The sequence below is a fragment of the Hyla sarda genome, chromosome 1, assembly GCF_029499605.1.
Source record: "Hyla sarda isolate aHylSar1 chromosome 1, aHylSar1.hap1, whole genome shotgun sequence".
Classification (NCBI taxonomy): Eukaryota; Metazoa; Chordata; class Amphibia; order Anura; family Hylidae; genus Hyla; species Hyla sarda.
Genome location: NC_079189.1, coordinates 463009976 through 463034374, shown reverse-complemented (window position 1 = coordinate 463034374; position 24399 = coordinate 463009976). Strand labels below are relative to the sequence as shown.

At 43.1% G+C, this 24399-nt stretch overlaps 1 protein-coding gene across 1 annotated transcript in view; it reads right to left on the bottom strand.

Moving 5' to 3' along the window:
* The window catches only part of KNTC1 (kinetochore associated 1), a 242213-nt gene that overhangs the window by 109907 nt on the left and 107907 nt on the right, over positions 1 to 24399 (bottom strand). Inside the window, exons 33-36 of the mRNA XM_056535369.1 lie at positions 22662 to 22729; positions 10941 to 11230; positions 8396 to 8568; positions 6803 to 6900 (exon numbers count right to left, since the gene is read on the bottom strand). Coding sequence (XP_056391344.1) covers positions 6803 to 6900; positions 8396 to 8568; positions 10941 to 11230; positions 22662 to 22729 — 629 coding nt within the window. The remainder of the gene's footprint in view (positions 1 to 6802; positions 6901 to 8395; positions 8569 to 10940; positions 11231 to 22661; positions 22730 to 24399) is intronic.

Here is a 24399-nt window from a genome sequence, read left to right as displayed (position 1 = left end):
GACCGTGGGACGAACCAAAGCCGTCCCTTGGGTGGGCAGATAGACAGGCAGACGGCTGTTCCACTGCCGCCTGCAGCAGTCTACGGCCCAGACTAGCATCAGCCGATGCGAAGGTATGAACCCGGTAGAACCTCGAGAAAGTGTGCAAAGATGACCAAATCTGCGAGGCCCAGGATGCCCCAACAGAAACCGGTAGAATGAACCACAACCCTGAAGGGAGGAATCTTCCCCCTACAGCGATTTACTTCCTAAATGGCAGACCGGATCCACCGAGAAAAATGTCCTCATCAAGATGAAAGGCCAAAACAACCTTAAGTAAAAAGGAAGGATATAACCGGAAGGCAACCTTGTCCTGGTGAAGTACCAGAAACTGAGAATGGCAGGAGAGACCTGCCAATTCAGACACACTTCGAATGGAGGATATAACAAGAAAACGCCACTTTCCAAGAAAAGAGGCGCAGGGACACTTCCCCCAAGGGGTTCAATAGGTTCACCTTGGAGTACCCCCAGAACCAGATTCAAGTCCCAAGGGGGAGACTGTGACCGATAAGGAGGGGCAGCATGCGCCACTCCTTGAAGGAAGGTCCGGACATGAGAATTAGAAGCCAGAGGACTCTGGAAAGGAAAGAAAGGGCCGAAATCTGACCCTTAAGGGACCCGAGAGACAACCCCAGTTCCAATCCCGACTGCAAGAATGAGAGAAGACGGGAAACCGAAAAGGTAACAGGACACCAGGCCTGAGCTTCACACCAACAAAAATAAGACCGCCAGGTACAGCGGTAAATTTTTGCCGAGGAGGACTTATGAGCCTTGAGCATGGTGCAATTGACTTGGGAAGAGAAACTGCGGCTTTCAAAACTGCAATCTCGACCGCCACGCCGTCAAAGCAGGGACGGTAATAGGGGTGGCAGACCTGAGACAGGAGGTCTGGACGATCGGGAAGGCGCAATGTTAAGTCGTTCAGGAGCCTGACCATGACGACGTACCACGCCCGCCGGCCCCAGGCTGGTCCACTAGAATGGCGAAAACGTCCCACTGAGAGTTTCCTAAAGACCCCGAAAAGAGAAGAAAGGAGGAAACAAATAAGGTAGGGCAAAGCCCGACCACCAAATAGACAAGGTAGGGCAAGGCTCGACCAAGAGAGAGTAACGCTTCGGTTGTGGCAGGACCAGCAGAGGTCCACACCTGGAGCACCCCAGGGATTGCAGATCACAGCAAACACCCCTGGATGTAGGGACAAGTGCCTTGGACGACTGAGGACCGGCCGAGAAGGTCACATCCCAGGGACGGCCAGACTGCAGATAACTGAGATGGCCGGAAACCTGAGTTCCGCCCAGGAGGGAAATTCCCAAGGAACAAGCGAAGAAAGAATTGCCCTAGGCCCCAAAATGTTGGAAGGGAAAAAGTTTCCGGGGGGCCAAGACCCCAGACCGGGTGGTCCCTGAAAACACCTCCCCAGTATGACAGACTGGCAGGGATGGACAGGAAGGAACACCCCCGAAAAAAATGAGGGGGAAAACGAAGCCACCATAGAAGGGACCAACAAGACTGATGAGAGATGACGATCTTGCTGCCGAGAGACAATGGAGACCTGTCACACCGGAAGAAAATCACCAGTTGAAGAGGTCGGTTATGAAACTGGGCAAATGGCACGGCCTCCACGGCTGCCTCCAATCGACCCAGGACATTCATGTAAAAGCAAATGGAAACTGGAGCAGGGAGTCAAAAGCAGGCAGAGGCCGCATCGAACTGGAGCCCCAGGAGAGGGGTTGGGCTTGTCCCAAATGACCATACTACCGAAGTGAAACAAGGTCTGGAGGTTGAGACTAAGACTCTCCAGGATCTGGGTCCTGGCTGGAGCTCAGATCAGGAGGTAGTCCAAATAAGGAATCACGGAAACAACTGTTGTCCGTAAAAAAGGCTATCACAGGCGCCAGGACTTTGGTAAAGGTCCGCGGAGAAGTGGCAAGACCAAAATGGATAGCCACAATAGAAAATGACCGTCCCGAACTGCAGAGCGGAGGAACCGCTGATGACTGGGAAACCATGAGAAGTGGAGGCAGGCATCCTTGATGTCCACCGAGGAACAAAACTCCCCTTGAACGATGGCCGCCAGCACCAAACTGAGAGACTCCATTCGGGATGGGAACGCAAGATGCTGGTTGAGATACTCGAGAACCAAGACTGGGCGAACAAAAACGCCTTTCTTGGAGACCACAGAGAGGATTTCAATAAACCTCGAAAACGTTCCCCTGAAGTCGCATGTCCATGCATCCCGGAGGGTAAGAGGCGTCCAACCACCCGAGAGAGGTCGGCGGGTGGGGGCGACCCTTCAGGCCGAGGAAGGCCTACGAGGCCTGATGGGGCCGCCAAACGGCCGGAACGGATAGCAGACCTCCATGAAGGCGCCTGGCTGGTGTTGGTACCCTTTGTTGGTACCAAAGGTCCGCAGAACCGGAAGGAGAACTTAAGACGGGAAGTGGTTCTGTGAGTCTTACCAGAGGTAATAAAGAACTCTTTTTCCGCCCGTCGCCTCACTTCCTGAAGGTGGCGTCCGCATTCCAGGCTTAAAGCCACATGAAGGGACGGTGGCTACCAGGTAGCTTGTGGTAAAAGCAGCACAGTGGCTGCACATGGAAGTGGAACACAGAAAAATCTACGGCTGCAGAGCATCGGAGAGCTAGATTAAATAAATCCTCCGGAGGGATCTTGAAGACTACCCTGGCAGAGTTGGAAGACCATACTAAAAAGGGCCTTTGACACCCAAGCAGAAGCAAAAGCAGGAAAAACCTGCTGCCTCAAGGGCAGAGATTGCCAAAATATCCACCTTCATGTCCGCTGGATTCTGGAAGGCAGCCGCATCAGCCAACGGCCGAGTAGGCACCTTAGAGAGGCGGGAGACCGGCGGATCCACAGTTTGAGAGGAGGTCCACCGAGCAATGAGGTCCTTGGCGAAGGAACCTTCTTCGTTTCTTGAAACTTTTTGTCAGGGTGACTTTAGGCGGATACCCGCAGGGCTTAAAATTCAGCCTGAGAGCTGAAAGTCTTGAGTGCCAGTCGGGCAAGAGAAGGAGACTTCTAGAGCCACGTCCGAAGTTCCTGGGTCCTTTAGATGAAAGGTCTCTTATGGCCGCAACCACTGAGTACACCACATCAGGCACATCCGTGCGGTCCTCTGAGTCGGAGGCCGAATTATAAACATCTTCCACAAGTTCTCCCGGTAAATGTGAACGTGTGAGGCGGCCCTGGAAGAGAGAGGGAGATTGACCTGGTACGCGGGTCTGGAGAGCCAGAGCGGCGGCCCTGGGAGCATTCTCTAGAGGAGCGATGCTTGCTACAGGTCGGAGTAACGGGGCGATGCCTGCGAGGGGAGCGCCTGTGCCTGCCAGAAGACTCAAGGGATGAGTCAGATGACACAACCCAATGATGCTGCGAGAGCGTCAGAATAGGGGGAGAGCGGGACCCTCTGGAGAGCCGTGTAGGGAGGGCCTCTCCAAGGCAGTCAGCACATAACGGGAGACCTGAGCCAAGTTGGATATAGACTGGGAGAGGGAGGGAACCCACCGGGTCGAACCCACCGGGTCGGGAAGAACAACCGGGGTAGAGTAGCAGGGGGGTCTGGGGGAGCAGTGGAGCAGGCAGAACAAGTGGTTTAGCAGAACCAGACAGTTTAAACTTACAGTATTGACAGAGTAAAGGAGTGGTTAACACTCCAGTTAACTGTTTAGAGGGAGGCCATTCTGGGCCTCTCTCACCCAAGACTGTGTTCCATTTCACTGCTGATACAGTCTGCTTATCTTACTGTTTCACTTGCCAATGAATAAAGTGTAGAAAGTTGTGCCCCATCCAAACAGCCACCGCTCCCCTCAGTAATAAAGGACCCCCTGTCCAGGCCAGCCCCATTACATAGTTACATAATTAGTATGGTTGAAAAAAAGACATACGTCCATCAAGTCCAACCAGGGAATTGAAGTGAAGGGTGTAAGAGGGTAAGGGAAAGGGATGTAGTTTTATAATTCTGCATAAGCATTAATGTTATTTTGTTCCAGGAATGTATCTAACCCTGTTTTAAAGCTGTTAATTGTTCCTGCTGTGACCAGTTCCTGAGGTAGACTGTTCCATAAATTCACAGTCCTCACGGTAAAGAAGGCGAAAGAAAAGTGAGAAAAGTGGGCCAAAAACTGAGGGTCTCCAGCTGTTGCAAATCTGCACCTAAGGAGAAAGGGAAATATACTCACCTCAGTCAGAACTTACCTCATGAAGTCTTCCTATGAAGTCTTCAGCCAGCTTTATCACCTGCATCATGCCTCCTTGCGAGGCGAGCAAGGAGATAGGGTGACCCGGACCCATGAGGTACAACCCCAGGCGCTGACCGTAGGCGAGAGGGGGTAAACAGTGCATATACGCAATGTCTGTGCCCCCTTACTCGCAATGGGGAAACAGTGAGCCGCAGTTCCTGAGTCCCCACCTGAAAACATGAAAGAAAAAGGAATAAAAAACTAACACATTCCCTAACTAGGAAAATAATAAAACATAAGACCTGGTCTGGAGAAATCCAGACCATGTCCACCTCCTTCAGACACTAAGCTTAAACTGATTACCTCAGGGCCTGTAGGCGGATATATCCTGCTGGGAGGAGCCGACTTCTCTTGTTGCCATAGTGTCATACCTCCTAGAGACAGCAGCATACACCCAAGGTCTGTGTCTCCCAATGGAGCCAATAGTGAAATTGCTATTTTATTACCGATATGCCAATTATTTCCCTAGAATGATCACCCAGAATATAGCCAAAAGTAAAAATTATGCCCGCCCTATGCTCTGAATGATCATTCTGGGAATGTAATGTGTGTGGCTGTCCCTATTCTGTTACCTCAAATGGGGGGGAAAAGAAAATAAGATATTATGACGGTTAATAGGAATAATTTTTTTTTTCTTTTTTTGGGGGGGCGGTAAAATTTGGAAGACAACGTGCTCTGGACTGGTACATTGGAGTAATATTCTGGGAAATTAAAATGAGGGAAAGTGATTAAAAATTTACAACTCCATGGAAGTATGATACTCACTGAAGCAATCTCTAATGCAGAGGCCCAGGTGATCGGGGCAAATGTCACATTGCATGGTGGTGTCCTTCCGAATCCCCCTCCTGTGACACACACTGCATTTTTTGGGGGATTGTATGAGGGACCTCACCTGGGAAGTGTTGGCCGGGGACAATTCTGGCACCAGAGGTGCTCTGGCCTGCTCTTTGGCGGTCACCAAAGATAAGGGCCTTTAGAACTTCCTCTTGGAACTGCGGGAACGTCCCTAGGTTGCCAGTGTACTGGGACAGTGCAAAAGAGTTGTACATGGCAACCTGTACCATGTAGACCGCAACTTTTTTTGTACCATGTCCATGTTTTACGCATGGCATTATATGGCCTGAGAACTCGATCAGAAAGATCAACGCCCCCCATATACTGATTGTAGTTCAGAATACAATCGCTTTGAGGACCGGTCCCGCGGTGCCTCGCACAGCGACAGGGGTGCTGCCGTGCCCATGAATTGTGGACAGCATAACGACTAGTGAGGAGCGTCATTGGCCATATTCGAATTCACAATATTTCACGAATATATAGATGAATATTCGTCCTATATTCGCGAATTCCGTTATATTCGCATATGCGAATATTAGTATATGTGAATACTGGCATATTTGAGGAAGAAAGCAGTGAGGGGGTGGGCAACTTTACTATTGGTTGCTAGGGATGTTGTTAACCTCTGACAAGTGTATATGCATCATTCTAATTGGCCCACAAGCGAAAAGAAGGAATATGCGAATATTCACATATGCGAATATACGCATATTCACATATGCGAAAATTCACATATGCGCATATGTGGAAAAACGAATATTCGCAATTTCAAATATATAGAAAATATATTCGCAATATACGCGAATTTGCGATATTCGTGATAAAAATTTGAAATGCGAATATTCGAACCCAACACTAATAAGGACATCCCTCTTATCCTTATACCGGACCATCAACAGGTTTTCAAGGGTAAGGTCACGGGACTCACCCCGGGGGATAGGAGTGTGTAGGGGATGGGTCGGAAGGCCTCTTTGATTCTTCCAGACTGTCCCACAAGCAAGTGTGGATCTGGCAGCGAGGGATGTGAAGAGAGGGATGCTAGTATAAAAGTTATCCACGTACACGTGGTAACCCTTATTTAGCAATGGGTGGAAAAGGTTCCAAACGATTTTCCCGCTAACACCCAGAGTGGGGGGACATTCTGGGGGTTCAATAAATCTCGTCCCTCATATACTATAAACTACCCCGTATATTACACCACCGATCACATTTTTCTGGGTCATCGGGTCACCTGAGACCCGAATGACCTGGAATTGCTGCAGATCGTCGGTCTGAATTGACCTTCTCCGGTATCAGGACCCCCCCCTCAGCGATGTGCTGGCAGGGACCAGTAAACTACAGGGCATACCTGAACGCCCTGAGTCCTTAAGGACTCGGGAATGGGGGCGTATGCCCTGTGTCCCTAAGAGGTTAAAAAAGCATACCTGTCAAAGGAAAGAAAGAAAACATTTCTGACATGTCCTAGGGACATATCAAAAGTTTTAACCGGTAGGGATGTGAGTGTTTAGACCCAAAACAAATGCACAAAAAAAATAATAAAAGTAAAACCTCAAAACCAAAATTATAATGAAGTGTGTTCAACGAATAAAAAATAAAATAAATAAATAATGAACACATGATCACTAGTAAAACCTGAGAAAAAGAAAATATGGACACATAAAAAGACTTACTTTGGTTATAAACCCGTAGTCTTCAATTTCACATTGCCTGTAAAGTTCCATGGCTACTTGGGTATATTTACATAATTCCAATGCATCTAGCAAAAGATCTGTAAGAAATATCACTAGTTTTAATTATTTGGCAAAATTAATGTTTATACCATTAAACTATATATTTAAAATAACAGTGCATGCTGTCTATAAATACACATAAGTACATCATGAAGTGTTGTCTTCGCACAAAAACAAATCTCCACAATACTTTCAAAGCATACCCTAAGGCTTTTTAGTGTGGACATAAAATGACTGCAAATAATGATGGTGGTAAGGTTTTTACTAGGGATGCACCAAAATCTTGGCCTCTGAAAATAATTGGCGAACAAATAAGTGTGCGTGGCTAACAAAGCGATGTGGCCTACGCAAGCAGAGCAGGGAAGCTGAAGGAAGAAGCCCATGGAGGAAGGAGAAAAGATAGGGCAGATGACTTGGCTGCTGTCAGCCTGCATAGGGAGCTGCTACAGTGGTTATAAGGTGAGCTGTGTCATCGGAGCTCAGTGCAGAGTCACCAATCTCGGTAAAGTGCATCGCGGGCTGTGCGGCATGCTGGGGTTGGCCGATCATATCACAGACTGCAAACATGCTCACATCAGTCTTATGTGTTCCGTATTGGATGTGCTGGAAATTGAAGGGTTCTGACAAGTGGCTACTTTGTCGTTTTGTAACAGCTGAAGGCACACTGTTTGGAAAACAGCTCTTACATGTAATACTAGGAACCCACTCCTGATATGAATAGTCAACATCAGAGTGGCTGTTAATCAGTTTTTTCCACCCATGTTTCCTCCTTTTCAATGTTGCTGGAAAAGGAGCTTGAATCTGCCTTTCTACCAGAAAGTATGACCTTTTTTTTACCACTAAAGCTCTTTACAGCTCAGTTCTATTCAAGTGAGTGGTTTAGAGCTGCATTACAGGCATAGCCTCTATCAAATATACAGCTTTAATTCTGGAAAGGGGTTTGCTACGGTTCTTTCAGTTATTGTAAATGTATGCCCTGTGAGTTAATGTCAATGCTTCAGAGAATTTCTGCAAAAATCCATAGAATTTTTTGTTATCAGGACAATCCCTGAGGGATAAAAAGAAAAAAAAGCTGAATAAACAAAAAACAAAAAAGCACACAGAGCTCAGTGCTCATTTTAGACTTAGGGTATGTTTATATGGGCAGATATTTTGATGCAGATTTTCTAAAGCAGACCTCATTGAAAGCCAACACAATTTGCGGCGTATTTTTCGCTGCATCACGAAAGTTGCAAAAGATGGGTGAACATACTGTAAAAGAATATTTGCACATTACGTTAGAGGCAATTGACACCTTTGAAAATGTATTTTTTATTCTTGCTTTGTGCTTATTTAGTGCAAAGAATCAAAAACAAAAAGCACATTTTCATCATATCTTTATTTACTTTTTTTGTAATTGTTGCTTCTACAGTCTCTACAGTGTGCTGTATGATTTTACCTTCAGGAAACAAAACAATAATAAAAGAAATCAGTGCAAATGTGTTCATATGCTTTTTATAATGTATTTTATTTACATTTTGCTCCAGATCTTACCTGGACTGCATATGGTAGATGCTTTACATGCCAATTTGTAAATAGCAGCAGGGAGATTCATTCCTGGAGGAATTACCATCGGGGTATTTGCTTCCAACATTTGGCAAAGTTTTTGGGAAACAAGAAAGAGTAATTGTGCAGTCTGAGCATTGCAGTGATGTTCATATAAATCGCTGAAAGTAAAAATTGACCCACAAGAGTTAGCAATTTAGTCATTTGGATTACACAAATACATTAAACAGCTAACATTAAAAAATCTCAATAGTGTTTTAAAATGCCTAACAAATTTCTATTTTGGAAGCTTGTATATTGACATGATCATATTTGCTCTCTGTGAGGTATTTCTACTTGATGAAAAAAAAAAAAAAAAAAAAAAAACAGGATTATAGTCAATAAAAGAAAGCAAAAAGAAAACTTATTTCTTAGCAATTTACAGTATAAATATATGAAATATTATATATATCATTGCATAACTTAATACGCACCCTAAAAGGGAAACTGACAGACAGTTCTGGGTTATAATGTGAGTGAACCTAAATAATGTTGACTGTGTTACAAAAATTGGCCTAGCCTTTTCTGAGTTACAGGCTCAGTATGTAAATATGTTGCTTTGAACAATGGAAGCCTGAGCCAATGTTCTAAAGTTTTCTTTAACCCCTTAAGGACCAGGGGGTTTTCTGTTTTTTGCACTTTCTTTTTTTCCACCTTACCTTTAAAAAATCATAACCCTTTCAATTTTGCACCTAAAAATCGATATGATGGCATATTTTTTGCGCCACCAATTCTACTTTGTAATGACGTCAGTCATTTTACCCAAAAATCTACGGCGAAACGGAAAAAAAAAATCATTGTGAGACAAAATTGGAAAAAAACGCCATTTTGTAACTTTTGGGGGCTTCTGTTTCTACAAAGTACATTTTTCGGTAAAAATTACACACTTTATTCTGTAGGTCCATACGATTAAAATGATACCCTACTTATATAGGTTTGATTTTGTTGTACTTCTGAAAAAAAATCATAACTACATGCAGGAAAATTTATACGTTTAAAATTGTCATCTTCTGACCCCTATAACTTTTTTATTTTACCGCGTATGGGTCGGTATGAGGGCTACGTGATCTGAAGTTTTTAGCGGTACCCTTTTTGTATTGATCTGACTATTTTGGACTTTGGAATTTTTTAGCGCGTACGCCATTGACCGTGCGGTTTAATTAACTATATATTTTCATAATTCGGACATACCACATATGTTTATTTACACAGTTTTTTTTTAATGGGAAAAGGGGGGTGATTCAAACTTTTAATAGGGGAGGTGTTAAATGATCTTTATTCACTTTTTTTTTTGCAGTGTTACAGCTCCCATAGGGACCTATAACACTGCACACACTGATCTTTTACATTGATCACTGGTTTCTCATAGGAAACCATTGATCGATGATTCTGCCGCTTGACTGCTCATGCCTGGATCTCAGGCACTGAGCAGTCATTCGGCAATCGGACACCAGGAGGCAAGGTAGGAGACCCTCCTCGTGTCTAACAGCTGTTCGGGAAACCGCGATTTCGCCGCGGCGATTCCGAACAGCTCCCTGAGCTAACCGGCATGGTTTCACTTTCACTTTAGACGCAGCGTTCAACTTTGAACGCCGCGTCTAAAGGGTTAATAGCGCGCTGCACCGCGATCAATGTCGCGCGCTATTAGCCACGGGTCCCGGCCGTTGTTAGAGGCCGGGCCCGACCCGCTATGAAAGGGAAAGGACTCAGGACGAACCGGTACGTCCTTGGTCCTTAAGGTGTTAAACTACATACCATTGTGTAGGGGGGAGCAGGGGCTATGGATTTGTGTCAGTATCACAAATTCATGGGTCCAAGGCTCCACCTCATGCTCCCACCTAAACAACAGTATATGTTAGTTTTACAAATACACGGGTCCAAAGCTCCAACCCTGATAGAATTTCCCATGTGTTAAAGAAAACTTTATAATAACGGCTTTCAGAAGGTTCCTGCCCCTTCCTACTTTCTGTCATTTGTTCGACAATCTTCTCCATATGCATAAGTCTTCACTCATGACCTAATGATTTGAAAGCCTGTGCCCACGTGAGCGCTCTGCTAAAAAAAGCACAGGCGGTACTTCATCCTTTTGCTCCTCAGACCCTATTCTAGCAGAGCACTCACGTGGGCACAGTTTCTCATGTCATTAGGACGTGAGCGTGAAGACTTATGCAGAAGATGGTCTGGAATATGAGAGCATAGAGGAAGGTAAGCTTGGAAAGTTAGCTCCCTCCTTGATTGTGAAAAGGGACATATTTGCATACCTGCACCCGAGCCTCTAACTCAGAAATGGCTGGACCAATTATTGTAATACATCATTTGACTTTGGTTCACCTGCACTATAATTAAGTGTATTGGGTTTAATGTGAGTAAACCAGCTGTCAATTTCCCTTTAAAAACAATACATGGAAGCAAACATTTAACATGCAAAAAAAATGTACAAATAAGAAATACTGACATATTCCTAAGCAATCAAAGTTACAGTGTTGAATCCTACCTGCATATCTGAAGTGCATTTTCAACTTTTCCTGCAGTTAATGCCCTCAAGGCTAGTTCTGCCCCAAGCTCTTGCTCTGTGACTTGCAAGAGTAAAGCAAGTCTGTATAGTCTGGACTCGGTTGAAGGCACTTTGGATTTCTTATCAAAACCTGAATTTTGTTCCGATGCTTTTTCTGATTTTGATTTGGATCTCGTAGTTTCATAAGCTATAATGTGCTCTTCTCTAAGCCGAGACACCAAAGATCGGTTTTCATATTCCTCAAGTGAAAGGAAAATATCAAAATCTTCCTAAAAAAAAAATTATGATGATGATGATGATAATAATCATTAAATGCTCAAAGAGGGTGAATTATCAAAACCTGTCCAAAGGAAAGGTTGCTGAGTTGCCCATAGCAACCAGATTGCTTCTTTCATTTTTGAAAAGGCCTCTAAAAAAATTGAAAGAAGGGATTTCATCGGTTGCTATGGGCAACACGGCAACTTTTCCCCTGGACAGATTTTGATAAATCTCCCCCCATAGTCCCATCCATAAAAACGTGAAGAAAATGACAAATGTTTGGCATGCAAACATGTATATTGCCCGCAAGTAGTCATTTGAGTGGACACCACGGAGATGTAGTCATTATGTCCTGAGCTGTAGTCAGCAGCGGCATGGCCAACATCATTGCTATGTTGCCATAACTTTGCGCATAACCAGAAGTATAACATCTTGCTAGCGATCAATTCACATACAGCACACAAGCAAGATTTTCTTCCTATTTACAGATGGGATTATGGGCATACAAACATGCTATATTAAATGTTATTTAGGATAAATCTTAATGGCAGGTTACCTTTAAGTTAATGAAAACAGAATAGTAAACACAGTTTTGGAAAACAGTTAGTAGGTAGTTAATGCGATGAAACTTTGAACCCTTAATAACCCAGCCAACATCTGGGTTGCTTCGTTTTTTTTTTCTTCTTTATTATCCTGCAGTATTCTGTGCCCATTTTATGTTAGGTCTTCTCTTCATTTAGAGTTAAAATGGCCTCCCATTTAAATGCTGGTCAATCTGAGAGCAAGAGGATGTGGCCCGGACTATGGAAGCACACCGTGCATAGGGTAAGTCTGAGAAGTAGAGATGAACGAAGTTACAGTGATTCTATTTGTCATGAACCTCTCGGCTCGGCAGTTGCTCACTTTAGCCTACATAAATTAGTTCAGCTTTCGGCGCTCCAGTGGGCTGGAAAAGGTGGATACAGTCCTAGGAGAATCTCTCCTAGGACTGTATACACCTTTTCCAGAGCACCCGAAAGATGAACTAATTTATGCAGGCTAAAGTCAGCAACTGACGAGCCGAGAAGTTCGTGACTAATCCAATCACTGTAATCCAATCTAATTTGCTTTTATGAAGAGGTGAGTAGAAGCCTTGACAGAGGAATGGCTGTGGATATAGTGTTTCTGGATTTTGCCAAAGCATTTGATACTGTCCCTCACAGACATCTGACAGGTAAGTTAAGGTCCTTGGGCTTGGAAACTTTAGTTTGTAACTGGATTGAACACTGGCTCATAGATCGTACCCAGAGAGTGGTGGTAAATGATTCGTACTCTGATTGGTCCCCGGTTATTAGTGGTGTACCCCAAGGTTCAGTACTGGGCCCGCTGCTGTTTAATTTATTTATCAATGATATAGAGGATGGTATTAACAGCTCTGTTTCTATCTTTGCAGATGACACCAAGCTTTGTAGCACAGTACAGTCTATAGAGGATGTGCATAAGTTACAAGATGACTTGGATAGACTAAGTGTCTGGGCATCCACTTGGCAAATGAGGTTCAATGTGGATAAATGTAAAGTTATGCATCTGGGTACTAATAACCTGCATGCGTCGTATGTCTTAGGGGGGATTAAACTGGCAGAGTCACTGGTAGAGAAGGATCTGGGTGTACTTGTAGATCACAGACTACAAAATAGCATGCAATGTCAGGCTGCTGCTTCCAAAGCCGGCAGGATATTGTCATGTATAAAAAGAGGCATGGACTCGAGGGGCAGGGACATAATACTCCCCCTTTATAAAGCATTGGTACGGCCTCACCTGGAATATGCTGTTCAGTTTTGGTCGCCTGTTCATAAAAGGGACACTGCGGAGTTGGAAAGGGTGCAGAGACGCGCGACTAAACTAATATGGGGCATGGAACATCTTAGCTATGAGGAGCGATTAAAGGAGTTACAATTGTTTAGTCTTGAGAAGAGACGTTTAAGGGGGGATATGATAAACGTATATAAGTATATAAATGGACCATACAAAAAATATGGAGAAAAACTGTTCCAGGTTAAACCCCCCCAAAGGACGAGGGGGCACTCCCTCCGTCTGGAGAAGAAAAGGTTTAGTCTAAAGGGGCGGCACGCCTTCTTTACCGTGAGGACTGTGAATTTATGGAACGGTCTACCTCAGGAACTGGTCACAGCAGGAACAATTAACAGCTTTAAAGCAGGGTTAGATACATTCCTGGAACAAAATAACATTAATGCTTATGCAGAATTATAAAACTACATCCCTTTCCCTTATCCCCTTACATCCTTCCCTTCAATCCCCTGGTTGGACTTGATGGACGTATGTCTTTTTTCAACCATACTAACAATGTAACTATGTAACTTCGCTCATCTCTACTGAGAAGCTTAAGATTTAAGTAGTAAATCTTGTTTCCCTTAGTCTGACAGCAGCACAATGATGGTGGTAACTCCGCCCCTGTGAGCTTGCATGACCTTAGGATAATTTTAATAAAAAACAACCTGAGTAACTAGAGCCCCTCCTCCCCACAAGGGGATATATGGCTCCCTGTATCCACTCCCCCTGAGTAATTATAACGTTTAACACAAAAATAACTAAGAGGGAAGCTTGTGGTGCTGTCAGACTAAGGGAAACAAGATTAACTACTTAAATCTTAAGCTTCCTTATCGTCTACTAGCAGCACGATGACGGGGATTTACAAAGCAGTAACCCCAGGGTGGGAATATAACAGAATACATACAGTCATGGCCGTAAATGTTGGCACCCCTGACATTTTTCCAGAAAATGAAGTATTTCTCACAGAAAAGGATTGCAGTAACACATGTTTTGCAATAACAACACATTTATTCTCTTTGTGTCTATTGGAACTAAACCAAAAAAGGGAGGGAAAAAAAAGCAAATTGGACATAATATCACACCAAACTCCAAAAATGGACTGGACAAAATTATTGGCACCCTTTCAAATATGTGGAAAAATAAGATTGTTTCAAGCATGTGATGCTCCTTTAAACTCACCTGGGGCAAGTAACAGGTGTGGGCAATATAAAAATCACACCTGAAAGCAGATAAAAAGGAGAGAAGTTCACTTAGTCTTTGCATTGTGTGTTCGTGTGTGCCACACTAAGCATGGACAACAGAAAGAGGAGAAGAGAACTGTCTGAGGACTTGAGAACCAAAATTGTGGAAAAATTTCAACAATCTCAAGGTTACAAGTCCATCTCCAGAGATCTAGATTTGACTTTGTCCAAAGTGCGCAACATTAACAAGAAGTTTGCAACCCATGGCACTGTAGCTAATCTCCCCGGGTGTGGACAGAAGAGAAAAATTGATGAAAGGTGACAACGCAGGATAGTACGGATGGTGGATAAGCCGCCCCAAACAAGTTCCAAAGATATTCAAGCTGTCCAGCAGGTTCAGGGAGCAACAGTGTCAGCGCAAACTGTCTGTCGACATTTAAATGAAATGAAACGCTGTGGTAGGAGACCCAGAAGGACCCCACTGCTGACACACAGACAAAAAAAAGCAAGACTATATTTTGCTAAAATGAACTTGAGTTAGCCAAAATCTTTCTGGAAAAACGTCTTGTGAACAGATGAGACCAAGATAGAGCTTTTTGGTAAAGCACATCATTCTACTGTTTACCGAGAATGGAATGAGGCCCACAAAGAAAAGAACACAGCACCTACAGTGAAATATGGTGGAGGTCAATTATGTTTTAGAGTTGTTTTGCTGCCTCTGGCACTGGGTGCCTTGAATGTGTACAAGGCATCATGAAATCTGAGGATTACCAATGGATTTTGGGTCGCATTGTACAGCCCAGTGTCAGAAAGCTGGGTTTGCGTCCAAGATCTTAGGTATTTCAGCAGGACAATGACCTCAAACATATACGTCAAAAAGCACCCAAAAACGGATGGCAACAAAGCACTGGAGAGTTCTGAAGTGGCCAGCAATGAGTCCAGATCTGAATCCCATTGAACGCCTGTGGAGAGATCTTAAAATTGCTGTTGGGAAAAGGAGCTCTTCCAATAAGAGAGACCTGGAGCAGTTTGCAAAGGATGAGTGGTCCAACGTTCCGGCTGAGAGGGGTAAGAAGCTTATTGATGGTTAAAGGATGTGACTGATTTCAGTTACTTTTTCCAAAGGGTGTGCAACCAAATATTAAGTTAAGGGTGCCAATACTTTTGTCCAGACCATTTTTGGAGTTTGGTTTGACATTATGTCCAATTTGCTTTTTTTCCTCCTTTTTTTGGTTTAGTTTCAATATACACAAAGGGAATAAACATGTGTATAACATTTACAGCCATGACTGTATATATAATATAAAAGCATCTATTGCAATCTTTGGAAAGTGAGATTTTCAAAAGAAAAATCTGCAAGTCTGTAATACATGAAAAAACGCCAAGGGGGGCGGAACCTCGTTCAGCACAAGAGTCATTCAGGTAGAGCGGCCTTCAAAATACAGGCGGCTCCATGTCAGCCACTAGTCAAGCAGAAGAGATACAAAACCATCTGGAAATTGTGGGTTTGGAGATGTTCAAACCGCGCTTTGCGCCCTGGTATCCAACAAAGATTTCCCTCCTTCCTAAAGAGATCCATCCTTTGAAGACAAATTTTTAGACTTCTGAGCAGATCCAAGGTTTTCACATTCTCATCTTTACCAGTAGCAACATTAGATGTGTACTATGGAAGAACTATCGTTTGGTTACCATTAATGAAAGAAGGGACTTTCAGAGCCTAAGATGGTAAAAAAATTTCAGTAAACCTTCATCAGGTAGAACGTAGTGTGAGGTTCTCTAGCAGAGAGGCCTGTAGTACTTTCATTCTCTTGCAGAAGGGTCAGCTAGTGAGAAGATAACCTTTAGAGAGGTTGTTCAGGCTCCTGGTAGAAGATTGTTTCCTCCATAGACTCAAACAGAGGAGCACACAGCTGCTTTACAGCACAAAATATGAGGAGCAGAAGGTGAAAATAAATCAATCTCCTTATCAGTACATCAGGAGGGGAAAAACCTTTTAACTCTCTATATGTCTTATTGGTGGCCTCACTTCTAGAGTGGGAAAGCGTATTCCTTATTCAGTCCAAAAACCCTTGGCTTTACATCTGGACCTATTTATCTCCAAGCGGTCCGATTGAGAGACGTTGTGGCAGTGCTGTGTGCCCTAAGACACCAGGTTCTGCTGTAAAGGAAGCCTCCAATTCATCCCTCGGCTCATCAACATGAGCTGGGAGAACCAAGACCCCTTGGGTCAAAATGGCATCCCGCAATGACTGAGGCTAGATCCTGCCGAATCTTATTAATTGCGTCTACTATAAAAAGGGTATTCTACTGAATAAAGGGAGCAGAAGGTCTTGAGTTTGTTGTTTAAGTGAGCGGCCATGAGATCTATTTCCAGTATTTTCCAGTGGAGTATGATTTGGCTGAAGATCTCTGGATTCAAGGATCACTCTCTTGAAATTGTCATATTTCTGCTCAAACAATCCGCTAGAGCATTCTGCATTCCCTAATATGAACAGGAGAGAACCTCCTTACCCAACTGAAGATCTTCCCCACCTCCAGAAGGAGAACTTGAGATCTGGTGCCTCCTTGTTTATGTAACACACAGAGGCCATATAGTCTGATCTTACCTGTACTGCTCTCTGTTGGTGGAAAAGGGAGATTGACTTCAGTGCGTAAAAGATTGCTTTGAGTTCTTTGTGGTCGAAGAAAATAAAAAGTTCTTCCGAATTCCAGGCCTCAGACTGTTCTGTCTTTTAGGTGAGCTCCCCATCCCGATCCTGAAGCATCCATTGTGAGAATCATCCATGGTGGTTCTTCTGAAGACATACCATCCTGTAAGTCCGCCTCCAACTTACTGATCTTCTTGTGTTTGTGGACAGTACATGAAAGGTATCTATATCAGACAATCTTCTGTTCCATCTGTGAAGGATCTATGACAAGCGGGTAAGGATGTCACAACACAGAAGGCAAAAGACAAAAGGCATAGAAAACCCATTAGAGTTCTGAGGGACACTGTGCCAAGGGTTCTAAGAAACTAAGACCACTTCAATGTCCTTTCTCTCCTGGCTGGCGAGAGATGAAGAGTCTATTCTGAATTCTGAAGCTTTCTGGGTGTATTCGGGTCAAATCTGATTTTTCCAGATTGATAATCCAGCCTAGTTCTGTAAGGAGATCCTGGTAATTCTGACATCTGTAGAGAGCTGGCAATGATTAGCCAGTGGTAAGGTATGGGATAACTATTATCCCCAGTAACCCGAGAATCACCACCATAGCGCAAATGGAACTGATGTTATGCCAAAGGGAAGTACTCTGAATTGAAGGCCATGCAGAATTCCTTGAATTCTAACTGCAATCCGAAGATTGGTAGGATGGGAATATGAAAGTGTCTTGCAAATCCTGAGATCCAATAAAGTCTCCCCTATAGCAGAGATTTGACGGATCTTACTGTTTCCACTTCAAAACTTTTGTTTGACAAGTGCCGATTTAGGTATCTCAGATCAATAATCAGCCTGTACCTCAACAATGGTTTTGGCACCAGACTGCAAAGATGGTACTTTGAAATGTTGTCCCTTAGCTAGGTGGGGGTCTGCGATTTGATGAGAGCAGGCACATTCAGCTTATGATGGTGTTGACCACAGTCAACTACTGATGTTCTCCTTAGTGCCACCTCAATCCTATGATCCATAGGATCACAAAGGCTGGACTCTTCTTCAGACAAAAGTCCTCCTGGACAACTTAGCGATTGCCTTGTCCACTTTAGGACACCACCTTGGTATGTTGGTATCTCCCTTGCTACCAGAGCCTTTTCAGGCTTTTTCTACTCGGCCTTATAATAGCATTATAAGACTAGTGAGGGCTACTTCCCACATTAAGGCCCTAACCCCTTAGGAAGTGGGTGGGACCGCCCACAAACAGCAGTCTGACCCTCGGTCTGCACTAGCTGAATTAATTTTTTGAGGTCGGAGGGATAGGTATGACAGACAAGTTGTATAGTCGCTGTCATCAGGCAGCAGATTGTCACCATTTTGCTCACTCCGTGTCTTCTTTTAGCAGTGGCTTTGCCTCCCAGATCTCTGTTTCCATCATCCACAAAGACTAAAAAGGAAGAAATAGATTCTGAATCTACAAAAAATCATGCTGAAAAAAATAATAGTAAAATGGAGGATGAAGCCACATTGTACAGCAACAAACGCAGAAAAATGAAAATACGGCAACGCAGACCAGCAGTCCCAGCAAGAAGAACCAGCAGCTCCAGGAGATTGAGCATCAATCCAGCCTCCTTATACAGAGGCCAGGAGGAAGCAGACATAAGCCTCTCCTGAGAGAGGCTAATAATAATGTTATATACATATAATATACAGGACATATCTATAGTCTGAACCAGCCTCCTTACATAGAGGCCAGAAGGAAGCAGACATAAGTAGAGATGAGCAAAGTTACAGTAATTCGATTCATTACGAACTTCTCAGCTTGGAAGTTGCTGACTTTAGTCTGCATAAATTAGTTCATCTTTCAGGTGCTCCAGTGGGCTGGAAAAGGTGGATACAGTCCTAGGAGAGAGTCTTCTTGGACTGTATCAACCTTTCCAGGCCAGAAGTTTGTGATGAAACAAATTACTGTAACTTCGCTCATCTCTAGACATAAGCCTCTCCAGCCAGAGGCTAATAATAATAATGTAAAATACATTAATATACAAGATATATCTATAGTCTGAACCAGCCTCTTTATATAGAGGCCAGGAGGAAGCAGACATAAGCCTCTCCTGACAGAGGCTAGTAATAATAGGAATGTAATATACATGACATATCTATAGTCAGTTATTTAAAAAACAGATATAACAGGAGCAACGACCACAGAGTTACAGCTTGTCTACATCCAGCATAGAGCCGGCAGTCAGGTGATCCCAGTCAGCTGATCCTCCAAATGAAGTCCCAGATAACACTAAAAACATCAATACCACAGCGTGCGGTAATACAGGAAAATCCCCTGTACAGAAGTGACGCACATCTTCGCCAGAGCCGGAGACAGACACCAGGCACAGCACAGAAAGCATAGGGCCATATTAAGCCACGCTGCCCCCCGGCTACCGCCCCCGACTCTAACAGCAAGGAGAGTGTCAAAAAAACACACAGCAGAGCTGTGTAAGTCCTGTAGTCCTGCTAACAGGGCAGAAAAGGGGGTCTCAGGGGGAGTGGTTACAGGGAGCCTTATATCCCCTTGCGGGGAGGAGGGTCTCTAGTTACTCAGGTTGATTTTATAAAAATTATCCTAAGGTCCTGCAAGCTTACAGGGGCGGAGTTACCCCCATCATTGTGCTGCTGGCAGACTATAGGGAAGCATCAATTCATATACACACGTGAGGGAATTTCAAGTCTTGAACAAAATAGTGCCCTTCAGGACAATCACTCACGGATCAGCAGATATTTAGTTTTTCTTTATTTATTTTCTTGAGGACAATATAGTATCTCACAACAGAGTAAATACAGACATGGCATGCTACAGTCTTTGCCTATATTTGACTCTCCCAGCCATGGACGCTACAGCGTTTTGGGGCAGGCCCCCTTAGTCATGCTTAAGGCGGTGGCGTTTCAAGGGCAGGTCCCCTTAGTCATGCCCCTGAAACGCTGTTGCTTCCATGACTGAGAGAGTTGACTATAGGCAAAGACTGCAGCATGCCATGTCTGTATTTACTCTGTTGTAAGATACTATATTGTCCTCAAGAAAATAAAGAAAAACGAAATATCTGCTGATTTGTGAATGATTGCCCTGAAGGTTACTAATTATGAACTGTTTTGTTCAAGACTTGAAATTCCCCCACATGTGTGTATATGGATTGATGCTACTTTGAGGAGTTGATTGGAGCTTCAATAGCAGTGGTGATTGCCAGCTAATCAAGTTGCAGGGTCGAGTGTTACTCTTTCAATCAATTAGAAGAAGTCTCGGCACACAGTAATCCTCTTGCAAAGGGTTTATTCACCTTAGCATAGCTGGGCGTTACTGCGCGTGTATTGGCTCACACCTAAGCCTTTCAACACCTAGTGTTCACAGCAGAAATAGCATCATTTAACATCACAAAAGGGGGCGAAACATAACAATGATCTACATAGCTGAATGGACCTAACAATACAAATCAAATTTACATAAATAATAACAAAAATCACGTTCACAGTGTAATCAATTACATATGACATAAGATAAAGCTCACAAACAGGATTTTCATATGTTGAGCTTTCAAGTGGGTCTCTGCTGGGTCTGGAAGGAAAGTAAAAAATAATGAATGATCAAGCATACTGTAGATTACATATTTTGTGGCATCTCATGGTCTCGATTGAGACCCTTTGGAAAAACGTATTAAGTGTGTAAATCCAATATGCTTCACGATAGCGGATAATTTATTTTTTTATATCACCACCACATCTCAGGTAGCTGACCTGTTTCAAGAACTGAAACCGTAGTTGGGCTATACTATGTCCCTTTTCATGAAAATGATAAGGTAGTGGGAGTAATAAATTTTTACAGCAAATAGCCAACTTCTGTTTACTCAAACGTTCCTTCATATGTTGAGAAGTAAGAGTTTTCATACTACTGCATCAATCTTGTGATTCAAGGGAACAGAAGGTGGGCCAGTGCTTGAGCCTGTCGGTGTGTACCAAAGTGCACGGCAGCGCCGACGTGTGGAGCTGTAACTACGGTCAGGGACAATACATGTCCTTTACTGCTCACTTGGTGAATGTGGTTCAGCACAACCACAACACCTTGGACAGGTCACGCCGCTTCCGCCTCCACGGTCTAAGGCGACAGTGTGCCGTTCCGCCTCCTCATCCTCCACCGTGTCTTCAGCTTCCATTGCATAGACAAGTCTCAGTGCTTCCAGCATACCATGTGTGCAGGACATGGCGAACGGAGTCACACAGGAGAGGAATTGCTAAAAGTGATTGATCAAGAAATCAAATCATGGCTTACTCGACGAAAACTGGAAAGGGGAACCATGGTGACCGACAATGGGAAGAACATCTTGTCTGCGCTGCGTCAAGGAAGCCTGAGCCATGTGCCCTGCATACAAACAACTAAATAATATGCTCCACGAGGAAGAGAGGGTACAAATATAACCTAACAACAGATTTGTCCGTAAGGCACTTATTCCCCCATAATCACTTCTCTCATAAAACTAAACTTTTATTTAAGCTCATAAAACAGAGGAGGGAGATTAAAACCACATCTATAAATCTCTATATATTGTAAACAACTGTTCTTACTAAAGAGAACTAGTTTTATTTATATTGGAGAGAAATTTTAAGTGCTGATCCAGCACAGATTAGATGCTCGATTGTGCCAATGTGGAGGCAGTTGCACCTGCAGTGTGCACTGATTCTCAGTTACATTCTTGTGTAATAGTGGACAATAGTGCAAATAAAAATTAGATAACTGCTAACACCCTACATGTTTCGCCACTATGTGTTGCTTTCTCAAGGAAGACAACTAGTAGACTGAGTATCACACGTGTGAGCTGCGGCTTATAAGCCCTCTGAGTCTGACGTAATTACCAATCAGTTTGTACGTGTCGCATACATATTTGTCACACCAATAACATCACTCAACACATCTAGTCATGTTGTCCTTATCCAATCAGTTATCTCTGTACTCCAGACATACCTAAAACCAGGTGAGGCTCCACTCCCGGATTGCATCTGTGATCACGCGTGCACCACACACTGATTCGCGCCGCGCACCAACAACCAATCCCCATGCGAGCGGTGCGCAAATCATCTTATCGGTCCAGGCAGGCTGCGCATGTCAGAAGACTTTAACTGCAGCAGCTTCCACAAAGAGATTCCACAAAATATGTAATTGACAGTATGCTTGATCATTCATTACAGACCCAGCAGAGACCCACTTGAAAGTTCAACATATAAACATAAACACAAACAGGATTTACATATGTCATATGTAATTGATTACACGTGAACGTGATTTTTTTTTATCATTTATGTAACTTTGATTTGTATTGTGAGGTCCATTCCGCTATGTAGATCATTGTTTTTTTTCGCTGTGAACACTAGGTGTTGAAAGGCTCAGGTGTGAGCCGATACGCGTGCAGTAACGCCTAGCTATGCTAAGCTGAATAAAACTGTGTGCCGAGACTTCTCCTAATTGATTGCATTGATCTGCTACATGCTCCGGGAGAGCTGCAGTGCCGACCGCTTTATTGTGTTCCTGTGTTTTACTTTTTGTGATTTATAGTCTGAGAAGCAGTCTGCTATTTTACCCAAATGAGGAGGAGACATGCAATCAGAGGAACCACCACAGAAAGATGAAAAAAAGAGGGCACCTGGAATTTTTACTTATACTTAGGATTTAATGTGAGTTTATATGGGGAAGCAGTGGGTTCCTTTAATTATTTTAGTTATTTCCTGTAGTGCCTAAAATCCCATTAAAAAATAAATAAACTTACCTGTAAACTGTGGATTGCTTCAAACATTTTTAAGTTTGCTTCACAAATCTCACTCTTTAGGATGTTTGCTACAAAAGACAAGTTGCATTATTTTAAAACACAAGACACAACAATTAATACATTTATAGGCTATGGACATCTTTTGAAAAGCACCTTTGTACTTATTATGGTACAAAAAAACACTATTGGTCCTCATAAAAAAAAAAAATATATATATAATATATATACCCCCTCAGATCTTGAGAAAGAGAAATGGGCTTACAAGTTGACATTACTGATTGGCAAAGTGCTTTCAAACAAATACATCGGGCCATCCAATGCTTTACACATATTTCCCACATTTATCATTTTAGGTGTAAGTGAAGCATTTTTTTACACTTTTTTTTATGTGCTGGTGATGTGTAGGAGCACCGAATTTATTAAATGGTCAAAGAGCATTTGATATATTTTGTGCAGGTCACATTTTCTGAAATTTCTCTCTTCACATACACCAAAACGCTAAGCTAAGTCTGAGCTGGTGGTGTTTTAAAAAACTTTTCAGTGGCTTTGCGCCTTTTTTGCTCCTTTTCACAAAAAGGCGCAGTTGATAAAACCCTTCCATATCAGTTGTATTGCCAAAATCAGTGGATTACAACTCAAAATCAGCAGGAAAGTGTAAACAAAAAGGGGCAAAAAAACCTGCTTACTCCTTTTTTTGCGCCTTTTCTACACACAAAAAACTGTCTAAATACAATGACAAATGAGGGACATTGAATCTGCCTACAAAAACATGCTACGCTGATACTTCACTGCAGAAAAACTCGCTAGGATCTACCCAGGATCTTCTGACAGGTGTTGTCGGGGGCTGCGGCCATAGTGATTCCCTCATCCATATACTTTGATGCTGCATGGTAATTCGACCCTTCTGGAAGTCATGTAAGGACCTGATTAAAGAACTTTTTGATTGCCTCATTGATTGGTTGCCACAACTGGTTCTTTTTCTGCGTCTAAAACACATTCCTCCTTTCGACAGAGTTATTTTGCATTATTGGTATTCTTGCTAAACTAGTATTGGCTTAAAACTGGATGAATGCAGTAGTTACTTCTGTTGAAAGTTAAGCAACACCCTGAATACTACACCTGAGCCTTTGGGCATATCCTAAGCCAGAGGTTCAGGTAGGCTTACAAAATTTTCTAAAAGATGGCATTTGTGGACGACTTCTACACGCCATTTGTCTTTCTAGTCCTCTTTTTATATGAACCACTTGCGCTGTCTTCTTCCACATTTCATAATGGCCTTATTTTCCCCATACATCTAGGTATTTTACTAAATGTATTTTTTCACTAATGCATGTATTTATGCCAATTATATTACATCCATTGGTTAAGGTCAATTTACTGCAATCTACTAGTGTTTATTATCCTCATTGCACACACCATTCTATTTACTAAGCATTTGTTCTAGTTAGCCTCCTACACAGTGCTTTGTTCTATGTTTTTGTTTACTAATTCGAGACAGCTGCATCTGTCTCTTGTTTATTGATGTTAGCTTATACTGATAGTTGCAACTGCTCAACATCTTTGCTTTATTCCTTATTTTAATAAGCTAAAAACTTTAATAAAAAATGATTGAAAGTAAAAATCTTATACATCCTCTATAGGTTTCTCGGTGAGCTATGCTTAGGGGATACATTTTATTCCATGAGACTACTCCTTTAACCCCTTAAGGACACAGCCCATTTTCACCTCTAGGACGCAG